General features: G+C 46.7%; 1 protein-coding gene across 1 annotated transcript; it reads left to right on the forward strand.

The window, feature by feature from the left end:
• The first annotated feature begins 5,620 nt into the window (after nucleotides 1-5,620).
• LOC121155206 (GTP-binding protein Di-Ras3-like) lies at nucleotides 5,621-6,964 on the forward strand. The gene has a single exon (XM_040978379.1). It carries the CDS (start codon nucleotides 5,621-5,623, stop codon nucleotides 6,305-6,307), a length of 687 nt encoding a protein of 228 aa, XP_040834313.1. The 3' UTR covers nucleotides 6,308-6,964.
• Nucleotides 6,965-11,797: the final 4,833 nt, after the last annotated feature.

An 11,797-nucleotide genomic window follows, 5' to 3' on the forward strand; every position in this document is an offset into this window, starting at 1 on the left:
GCAAGGTTCAAAGGACATCTTCTCAAGCTTTTGTGTTCATCAGAATCACTGGGAAAGCTGGTTAAATGCGGAGCCCTGGTGCCGACCTCCAGATTTTGCTCAAGTAGAAGCAGGTGGTGCATTTTTTAACAAGCATCACAAGTGATTCCAACACAGGTGACCCTTGGGCCCACAGGTTAAAATCAATCCAGGACTCAGACAAAGGGATTAACCTTGGATGGAGGAAAGAGAAAAGGTTGGAGTACATGTGTGGCCAGGAGCTGGTGAGCTGTGTTTCTCCATGAACAGGAGGTAAGAAGGCATCTGTGAACAAGGAGCCATTGGAAAGAGCAGGGCATCAGGAGAAAGCAGAGAGCTTTGGGAAAAGAAGTGGTAGCAATGGGAGAAGAAACTTGATTGGGGTACAGGAAGAAGCTCTTAAGCTACTCCGACTGTGGAAATAAGAAATCATGAAGACAATCTTTAATCTGCTTAGAAACGTGCGATGTAAGTGCCGTTCCTTTTCCATGGAGTTTAGAAGGGGAGGAGGGAGGATGTAGTGGGAAACTGACAGGGAATAGACTCCCCAAAGCAGGAGTGTGAAGGAGCAATCTCGACCTGCCCTAGGAAGGCAGCATGTGAAACAACTAGAGCCATGACTTGCAAAACTCAAGATTATTTGCTCATATATTTTCGCAGGCAGTATCCTGCTTGAATATTGCACATTCCTAACATGCTTTCCCAACTAATTGTATTTCAAATATGGATTTTCTCTAAATTGAATTTTACCCCCCAAAAAATAAAAGTAAAATCATTTACTTATAATCCATACAACTACTGCTATAGTGCAACCATACAACTAACTCCTGACCAAACAGGTTCCCAAGTTCCAGCTGCCTTTTCGAAGTGCTTCTCATGTGGCCAGGGATTGAAGAAAGGGCTTTTGAACACATCGGCACTGGCCAGGTGTTTCTCCTGTGGTCAGCTGAGGAACTTGAGTGACAAGCCCAACCATAAAGAGGAGCAGAAGGTGGCCTGGTGAGGAAGTCAGCTGGATCCAGAGCCGGCTCTTCTTCGGGGACTTCCAGTCCTCTCAAGCGAATGCCAGCCCTGTCACCAGGGAGGCACCTACTGTGATCTGTGAGGAAACAACAAACAAATAAAAAGATGTTCAACTTCACTCATAAATTTATAGTCGCCAAGTCAAAGCTATAGTAGTTTGTAACTCCTATCAATTTGTTTGACCAAGATTTAATACAAAGTTTAACAAAACTCTGTACTTGCCGCAAAGCTGATACATACGGACATTTTCTTAATAAAAAAAAAAAAAAGAGTTCCCTCACTCCTGGAGGAACCAGTGGCACCGGTGGCCTAGCTGCTATCATTCAGGCAGAGGAGCTGCCACAGTAGCAGCAGCAGCTGGCCCTAGCCACCCTCACACTGCTGGCTAGGTAACAGCAAGGCCCAGACCAGCAGCCACCCTCAACCCCCTCTCCACCAGGCACCAGGCAGTGGGGCAGGGCAATGATGGCCCCTGGTGGCTCACATTCTGGGCGACAAAAGATCATCCACCTGGAAGGGTTTTGTGAACAACAAAATAATTCGACACAAGAGAAGCACCGTTTCATCAGCAGCAATGGCACCAAGGAAAGCAAATTTGACCTGGGAGGGAGGGGAAGGGGGACATAAAATAGAATGACCCCAAGACACCCCCTTGGCAGTGCAAAGGCTGGAAACTGGGGTGCATTTTGTTGAACCAGAAAAGGGAGCCAGGCCAAATCACGCCAGCGGCAGAAGGCTCCTCTTGCTATCTGGGGACACCCCATGAGTGTAGACCATGGTACTCCCCACTCCCATGCAGGGAGAAGGGATGCAAGGTGCCGGGAAGCAGCGCAAGGTAGACCAGCAAGGCAGAAGAGGGACCAGTGTTAGAGACAGCAATTTCATGGGAGGTCTTGCCTAGGGCAGCCTAGGGAGTTCGGCAACACTGGAGAGTAAGCCAAATGTGAGTTCAGTCCTGAGGTCAGCTGTTGCCTGCAGGGTACTGCTGCTCCTTCAGTTACCCACACAGACACCTGAAAAACCTAAGCCACAAAAGCTGCCCTTGGGGGCCTGCAGTGTGGTGTGCTGGCTTTGGCCACACAAGCATCCCTAACTAATACAGACTTGGCTTTTCTCATTCACACATCAATTGGTATGTGGATTGTTTTAACATCTGGCTAGTGTGAGTTATGCTGATATAAACACTTGTATACAAATATCTAAAACGTTGTGCATTCCATGGAATCAGAAATGTTCATGTCTCTGGGATAAATACTTAAGAGAGTTTTAACTTCAGGTTTCTGATAAACTATTTTTTTCAGATTGGCTGGGTCATCTTATCTTCCCACCAGCAACAGAGGATGTAATCATTATTTTTTAGTCCTTTTGATAAGGGTATTGCAATATCTTCTGGTATGTTCTTAGACGTATTTGTTTGAAAGGCAGAATGACAGAGATATTTTGTAGTGCTGATTTGCTTCCTGTGCGGCTGCAGTGACCATGGCCAGGCTGGGGTGAGCCAACAGCCAGGGAACCCTGCCGGATCTCACCTCTGCTTGCACCATCTTCCGCCGATTTCCCTGGACACGTTAGTGGAGCTGGATTGGAAATGGATTTTAGCCTCTGAAGTAGCAGCTTAATTCACTGAAACATAAGGATGGGCCCCCTCATTATATTTTTTAATTTATATTTCTCTAATAATATAGAAATACTTTGTATATGATTTTTTTCAATCTCTGTGTTTTATTCGGTCAAGTGTATGTTTTCTAATTGGATTTTTATTGTGTTTTGAGAGTACTCTGATTATATGGTTTGTATTACTTTTCTAATGTTTTTTTAATTCCAGTGTCTTTATGAGGCTTTTTCACAAAACAAAACAATTTAGGTTACCGGAGCTTTATTAAAGTCTCCTTGGTTTACAGTCCAAAGATGTTTTTTTTTTCCCCTAAGAGTATTGCTTTTTTTTTTAAAGATTTATTTAATTTTTATTGGAAAGGTGGATATACAGAGAGGAGTGACAGAGAGGAAGATCTTTCGTCCGATGATTCACTCCCCAAGTGAGCGCAAGGGTCGATGCTATGCCAATCCGTAGCCAGGAGCATCTTCCGGGTCACCTGCCTGGGTGCAGGGTCCCAAAGCTTTGGGCCGTTCTCCACTGCTCTCCCAGGCGACAGCCAGGAATCTGAATGGGAAGCAAGGCTGCTGAGATTAGAAACAGCACCCATATGGGATCCGGGGCGGGGGAGGCGAGGACCTTAACCACTGCACCATCGCGTCAGGCCCCTGCTTTTTTTATTTTATGCAGTGGACATTTTATGTTATATATAAGAGCTCGGTGCATTTAAATTTTTATATAAAATAAAATTTAGGTTTTGGTGTCATAAGTAAACCAGATGTGCAAGAGAAGGTGGCTAGCTGTAGTTTTGACAAGAATTGCAAATGAATTTATAAAAAAATGGACATTCCTACTAAATTTTCTCACAGTCTGTGAACAGGTTCATTCTACCTATGTAGCACTTTGAATTCTTGCACTAGTGTTTTTGCGATTTTCATCCTTTGTGGAAATCACCCTGTGAAAAGTAGTGTAGGAGAGCGAACAGTTCTGGCAGTTCCCCAGACCATTCCTACCTTAGGGACCCTGGAATCCGCCAAAGGCTGTGAAGGCTAGGTGCTGCCCTGCACACCACAGCAGGATGCATGTGACTGCCCCTACCCCCTCCCACCCCCCAGTCCAGCTGCCTCCTAGGCTCTGAGACCTTCCCATTGGGTGAGGGGGGTGCTGGGCGGACTCTGGGGCTTTGCCATCCCACTGCATTCCCGTCCCCCTCCCGTTTCCCCCCACGCCGTGTGCAAGTAGAATCTCCCAGCCTGGACTCAAGACCCCATCACAGTGGGCTGCTAGCAGTTGACTTGCCTGCAATCGGGCAGTGAGGTAAGACTTCTGCTACTGGGAGGATGCCCCCAGGACAGGGCTGTGGGGTGAGAATGGGATGTAGTCCTGGATGTGTTTTGGCATTGCATGCTGTTAGCACATCTCTCTGGGCGTAGTGGTCAGGAGCCGCCAGCCTATCTTCCTGCTGACACTTTGCCTTAGCGGGAGCTGCAGCCATGCAGAGGGAACCTTGGCCGTGCCTTGGGTGCAGGCATTTAGGTCTAGGGAGCCTCGTTCATGCAGTGGGTGCAATGGGAGCCGCGGCAGTGCCACAGGTGCAGGTGTATAAGTCTTGGTTGCCGTGCGCATGCTGCGGGTGGACCGGGAACCGCGGGCGTGCCGCGGGCGTGCCGCGCGGGTGCCCGTTTTTTAGTCTTGGAAGCCAGGGTTGTTCAGAGGGTTCAGCTGGAGCCACAGCCGTGCAGCCCGTGCAGCGAAAGTGGTGGTCCTGCAGAGAGAGCCGCGGTGGTGCAGAGGGACCCCGGATCATGCCGAGGGCTCCCCGTGAGCTTCGGGCGTGCTACAGGAGCCAGTGTATAAGTCTCCTGAGCCGCGGCCGTGCCGCAGGTGCCGCAGGTGCCGCGGGTGCCGAGGATGCAGGTTTTTAAGTCTCCAGAGCCTCGGTGGTGCAGCCAGTGCAATGGGAGCCTCTGCCGTGCCACAGGTGCAGGTGTATAAGTCTCGGGAACTACTGGTGCAGTTGGTGCAGCTGGTGCATTGGGAGCTTTGTCCCTATGGCGGGTGTAGGTGTTTAAACCTCGGGAACTGCAGCCAAGCAGCCAGTGCAGGTGCTCAACTCTCACCGTGACTTTGCACTGGAGACACACTCAGTTTCCAAACCATAAAATTAAACATCACCCCTCGATCCCATAATACAAGACTTACTTTCTGAGTTCTTGCTCCCCTATTATCTTCCCCTTGCCCAAAGCGCCCCCTTTGCAATGTATTCCTTGTTTTCTTATTTAGATGGGGATAGACTGTCATGGACATTGTGCCCCACATATGTTTTGAGTTTCTCACCTGTTTCTCTTCCAGTTACAGCACCTTGGCTCCCAACGCATAAGGACATAAGATTCCGTGTTTCTGAGCAGGTTTGTAGTGAGCAGAAGGCAAACCTGCTTGTGAGGGGTGGGGCAGCAAGGCTGGAGTTGGGCAAATTCCGCCCCATCCCCAATAGGTTGTTCTATACTATGTAGACATTTTCGTTCTTAAAAAATTTTTGAAAGACAGAGAGGTTGAGATAAGAACTCTTCTATCCACAGGTTCATCACCCCCGTCCCCCGTAGAAAAAAGTTCGGCGGGAGGCGGGGGAAACTGGGAGCCCAGAAATGATGCAGTGGCAAGAACTCTGCCTATTTCCTTCCTCAGGGTGTGCATTGGGAAGTGAAGCTGAAATGCAGACCCCTCCTCTCCATCCCCCCGCCTCCGCAATGCAAACAGTGGACATTGCGTGGGGGAGGAGGGCACAGCAGGGCTCTCTACGCATCATGTGCCTGCCCTCTTGTCAGTCTGCCCACCCAGGCAACTCTTAAGTTGCAGCGTGCAAGGCATCCCCGGCAATCAGAGCTTTTGCAGCCTTGCGGGTTGAGAGCTCAATCCTCTTGCTGTCTCTGCTTTCTCCATAGGTGCCTCTTGCCAGCAGCTAGACACCAAACCCGAATCCCAGCAATGGGCAACTCGTGTTTTCCCCTCAAGGAACGCTTGCTGTTGCGCCTGCGGGCTCTGCCCGCCAGTCTGAGCTTGATCCGCGCTTTCACGCGCTACCGGAGAAGAATCGATTACCGCATAGTGGTGGTCGGCTCCACTGGGGTGGGGAAGAGCACCATCGTGAAGCGGTGGGTCCGTGGCACCTTCCGCGACAAATACCTGGCCACCCTTCAGAGCACCCACCCCCAAGGGCTGGGCCGCAACAAAATCGGTGGGCTGCGCATCACCGACACCACAGGCACCCGCCAGTACCCGGGGCTGAAGTACTTTGCCATTCTCAGAGGGCATGCTTTCGTCCTGGTCTACTCCGTCGCCAAGAAGGAAACCCTGGATGAGCTGAAACCCTTCTACGATCTGATCCGCAGAATCAAGGGCAACAACCTGCACAAGTTCCCCGTGGTGCTAGTGGGCAACCAGAGTGACCAGAGCTACCGCGAGCTGAGCGCAAGCGAAGGTGCTGCCCGCGCCCTGGAGTGGAATTGCGCCTTCCTGGAGACCTCCGCCAAGACCGAGTTCAACCTGCAGGAGTTATTCCACATGCTGCTGAACCACGAGAAGATGTCTGCTGCCTGCCTCCCGAACACCCAGAAGAATTCCCAGGTGTCCCAGGCTGTGGAGAAGCTGCTAACTAAGTGCATTGTTATGTGAGCTTCAGAGTCGACTCCCCCCACCCTCCACTTTCCCATAGAGTGTAGAAAGCTGACTCTGCTAGTGTCACGCTTCGCCTGTATACAGTTGGCTTCTGTGCTGTGTCTGGACTGCAACACCTAGACTTCCATAGATGTACCTTGTAACTTGATCATTTCGGGTTTTCCTGGACCAAATGAATTAATGAAATCTCGTCCTTACAAATATTGGCATTTCAGGAGAAGAAAAAAGAAACACTGAATTTTAAATCAGACTCTTATTTGTAAATGGGGGTGGAAAAAATGTGTTTTCAAGGAAAAAAAGATACCAAAATGAATTGCAAGAATTACAACCCTTCTTGTAACCCTATGATTGTGTCTTGTTTTTAAAATGTCTAGTTCTGTAAGTGCCTGATCATATCTCCATTGTGTGCTTGACTGTCGAGAAATGTGTTTTCCCAACAAATGCCTTGACAGCTTGCTGTGCAATTGATATAGTAAAGATAAAAGGGAATCTTCTGTAACCACTGTGACATGAGGTCCAGAGCAGAAAAACTGCAAGTGACATTTGTTCACCAAAGCGCTGATGATTGTTTGCTAATGTAATCAAAAATCTTGAGCTATTTCTCCTTGTAGCTTTCAAAAAATTTAGCAGTTCCTTAATAAAGCTTTTCTTGTGTGCAATCAATTTTGAGGAGTTTCTTTCTCTTTGGGTCACAAGGCAGTGCGTTATGACTTCAAGGATACTCAAAGGTTGCGAACAAGAACTTCACACAACACCCATTATAAAAGTAGAGGGAAACTCAGCGGGGGAAGGGAGTGGGAAATCCCAGTGCCTATTAAACGGTATCATAAAACAAAATAAAAATCAAACCTTTACACATACATGATCTCTGCAATGCAGAGCTGTTGTGTATCCACAGCATTTCCTACACTGGGAACTGGGAGAACTCCAGGCATCCTAGCAGAAGATGCTCACGGTGGCTGTTGCTGTTTCTAGAGGTGAAAGGCAAAATTCAAGCTCCCATAGAGCTGAGTCTTCTCTCAAGAGCCTGGGAGGGAAGAGAGGGATAGGAGGCTCAGGGGGAGGGAGTGGGGAGTAAGTGCGTGGGACTTGAAACTTGAAAACTCCATAATGGAAGTTTTGTTTAAGCTTTATTTAATTTTATTGGAAAGGCAGATATACAGAAAGGAGAAGAGACAGAGAGGAATATCTTCCATCCAATGGTTCATTCCCCAAGCAGCCACAATGACCAGAGCTGCACTGATTCAAAGCCAGGAACCTCTTCAGGTCTCCCAGGTGTGTGCAGGGTCACAAGGCCATCCTCCACTGCTTTCCCAGGCCACAGGCAGGGAGCTGGATGGAAAGTGAGGCTGCCGGAACACAAACCGGTGCCTATATGGGATCCTGGCATGCACAATGCAAGAACCTTAGCCACTAGGCAGCCCAGGCCACATAATGGAATTTTAAAAAGATTAATTTTAGATTTGAGCATAGTTTTGAACGAGACTGCATAAATAACACATGCCCTTGTTTCAGTGCTTCTTTAATTTGAGGAAATAAAGGGAAGGGGCTTTGAATAGATTTTTCACAAAACATTTTTCATTTAACAAATATCTGTTGGGCAACTTGTATGTTTCTAGGAACAAAGCATAACTGTTGAGAAGGAACCATAAAATATCTTTCACAGTGGCACAGTCTGAGTTTAGAGGCTAGAAAATATATCTAGTGCCTCTTTTTTTTTTTCAGTAGTCAATTCAAAGCAATTGTTCCCAGTCATGAAAGAATACTTTAGCGGTGCAATCATTTTGCTTTTTAAGTGAATTTTGTTTCTAACACACAATTTCTAGCTTAGCATAGACTAATTCCACTACTGAGAGAAAATGTTTCACTTTGACTATTCCAGAATTGTCCTTGAAATATATATATTTAATTTATTGCTGTTTCCTATAATTAAGCAAAGGAATTACCAAGGATTAAAGTAACATACAAACACTAACCTTTAGAGAGGAAAGAATAGATTTTCAACTTTTTAGATGATGTGTAGTCAAAAATAAGACATTGTGAGGCACGCATTTTGTACAGCAGCTGAGATGTTGCTGGGCAGGATGATGTCCATATCAGAGTGAAGAGTCCCAAACTTACACAAAAATTCTGGCTTCCCACTACATGAATCCACACCTTGGAGGCAACAGGTAATGCAGATAATGGCTCTGGTACTCACTGTCCTGATCACCCACTCCTGGCTTTAGCCTTGGCCCAGTCGCCACTACTGCCAGCATTTGGGGAATTATGTGGTAGATGATAGCTGTCTCTACATTTGAATCAAGTAAACACACATTTTTAAAAATAAAATGGCATTGTACTTTCATATAACTTTTGGTGAGAATCAAGATGGCGGAATAGGGTAAGGACATGTTTAAACGGACAGAGAAACATTTCATCAGGATGATGCAGAGAGCACATATTTCAAGAAATAAGAAGGAACAGAACAACAGCAGAGGAGTACCTGGAGACTGACAGACACAGGAAAGAAGCGGACACAACAGTGTGGTGTAGCAGTGACTGATACTGCAGCACAGCAATCTGAATTCCACCAGCAGCTGAAACTCTACCACCAACCAGGTAGGAAGGGACTTGCACTGGGACCTCGGGGAGGTGAACCCAAAGGACTGTCCATCCTATCCTGCTGGTCCATTTGATTTGACCAGGAGCAGAGACAGAGCAGGTCTCAGGAGGGCGAGAACAGGGTGGATTTCATAGCCCAGTCAGCCAGCTAGAGCTGAATTGGGTGCAATTTTACATGAGGAGGAAAGGCAAGGGAAAGGAGTGAGCATACGCTGAGCTGGGAGTGAACTTACTTCTGATTCGGTGAACTGCAACAAGGTGGTATTCTACGGGTTCCACCCTGGGCAGGTCTGGGTAGCCCTCGGATCCTACAGCCAGCAGATGAAGAACTGTAGTGGTGGTATGTCAGACGCCATTCTGCGCACTATGGAAAACGCTTTGGGACTGCAGCAGACAACAGTGAACTGCGCATGTACTGAGCTCGCGAGAACTCGCTGAGGTCCCACAGGAAAATAATACCGACTGTGGCATCGTACCCATCAAAATAGGTCCGTGTTGCACCCAGACCTAATGTCCAACAGGTTCCGGCAAGATCTGCGCCACCCAGAACCTAACTAGATAAGACACCTGGTGTCTCTCTAATCCTGGGACCTGCTCCAACCAGAAGTGAGAAAAAGGTTGTACTTACAATGGTGCAGCCTCAGCACGGTATCACGGGAGATAGAGAGTGGTGAAGCCAGGAGTTGAGGCTGTAGAGAACACGGTGGAAATCTGACATAAGTACCCAGACCTGGAGCAAATTAAAAGTACAGTGGAGAGTCCCCAAAATAGAATGAAGCAAGCAGAAGAAAGAATCTCAGAATCAGAAGATATTTCCTATTATCAGGATGAAGCAAACAAAAAGCTGGAAGCAGAGCTGGATCAGGTCAAAAAAAAGTATTCAAGAATTGAAACATGCTGGGGTCCTTGCAGTAGGTGTGGATGGTACAATAGTGTGAAAAGAACAGCTCCCCTGCTTGCAGGGCCCACGGGACCTTCCACCTATTTGGCAGGACTCGGCGAATGTCTCTCTGACCACCTTGACACAGTCTCACCAGCTTTTTGCATGGAAAATCAAGTACCCCACCAAAAATTCTGTAATCCATTGAAGCATTGTTTGCCCCTGTGAGATGGCTTTTGCCACCAACATGAGCTTGAGAGGCAATGTTATTGATAATGTCTTGGTGAGTGGGCGTTTAACTGCACACAGGAGTGCAATTATACACATGTCATTTTTGGATATGTTATACTGTACCTGCCATTGCCCTGAAATCGGGCCCAGACATATAGCATGCCTTCTGAGAAATGGCGTAATAAGAGTTTTACCAAGTAAGGAAAGTAATGGGAGTGAGAGCTGAGACTGCTGTATAATAATTGTTATCTCAAAGGCTAGCCTGTCTTTGCAATTTTTTGGAGCATAGAAAATGTAACTGTTTTAGCCACCTTTACAATAATTAGCTAGGGAAATGAAGGATGCTTTTATTAAAGAAAAATGCTTTTGATTAATGTTTTATGGTTTGTGGGGTTGTAGAGTCTATAGTTGTAGGGGGATTTAATATTTGGAACTTTTGTTTTAGATTTTGGATTTGTTCCCTTTTTACTTATTTTCCCATTAAATAATGGGTAAATTGTAGAAATAGAAATGTGGTAGGAATGTACTGCTGATGAGCAGGTAGTCGCATGTGTCTTGACCTTGGAGTCCCGACAGTCGCTCCAAGTCTACTGTTTAGGAATGAATAATGGCTTGCTTTTAGGAATATGAATACAGCATTTTGCAGAATTATCTTTAGGGGCACCTGCTTAGCTTTGAAGTGCAGACGGAGTGACCAGTGACCAAATCCCTGTACATGCCCTCTTAGTCTTGGATGTATCTGTCCCCTGGCTTTGGCTTGGCGAGCCACAAGCCATGGTGGCTGTCTGGGGAGTGAGGCAGTGGATCCAAGAGCTGCTTTATCTATCTGACTCACTTTAACTTTCTTCCATTTTACCTTTTTAAAAAAAGATTTATTTATGTTGGAAATGCAGATATACAGAGAGGAAGAGAAACAGAGGGGAAGGTCTTGCGTCTGATGGTTCACTCCCCAAGCAGCTGTAACAGCTGGAGCTGAGCCATTCCAAAGCCAGAAGCCAGGAGGCAGGAGGCAGGAATCAGGAGGCAGGAGCTTCCTCCAGGTCTCCCACACTGGTGCAGGGTTCCAAGGCATTGGGCTATCCTGGATTGTGTTCCCAGGCCACAGGCAAGGAGCTGAATGGGAGGCAGTGCCACCATGATTAGAACTAACGCTCAGGTGGGATCCCAGCAAGTTCAAGCCAAGAAACTAGGCTGCTAGGCTGTTGCGTGGGCCCAATTTTGCCTTTCAAATAAATAAAATAAAATGTATATATATATATGTGTGTGTGTGCATGTGTGTGTGTATGAGAATATATATATATTCTCATAAAATTACAAATAGCACAGTTAAAGAACACAATAAAGAAGAAGAACAAATTGTTTTAAAAAATGGATATACAACAGAAGAGAATCCACTAAAACATCCAAGAAAATTTAGAAACCATCAGAAAGACTAATAAATACAAAGAAAAGAATAAGACCTAGAGAGAAAAAATATCAGAGAGAGAACACAAGCAAATCATCAATGTTAAGAATGAAAAGGGACGTGGCAGTGTTATGGCATATCTGGTTAAGCCACTGCCCGTGATCCCAACATACTGTGTATGCTCTGGTTCAATTTCCCGTTGGTCCACTTCTGATTCAGCTCCCTGTTAATGCATCTGGGAATAAGGCAGAAGATGGATCAAGTACTTGAGCCTCTGCACTCAGGTGGGAGACCCTGGTGAAGTTCCAGGCTTTGGCTCGCTCCACCCAGGCTTAATCTAGCCCTCTGCGGAAGTAAACCAGCAGAT

The sequence above is a fragment of the Ochotona curzoniae genome, unplaced genomic scaffold, assembly GCF_017591425.1.
Source record: "Ochotona curzoniae isolate NIBS_2020 unplaced genomic scaffold, NIBS_Ocur_1.0 contig_2883, whole genome shotgun sequence".
In the NCBI taxonomy this organism is placed as follows: Eukaryota; Metazoa; Chordata; class Mammalia; order Lagomorpha; family Ochotonidae; genus Ochotona; species Ochotona curzoniae.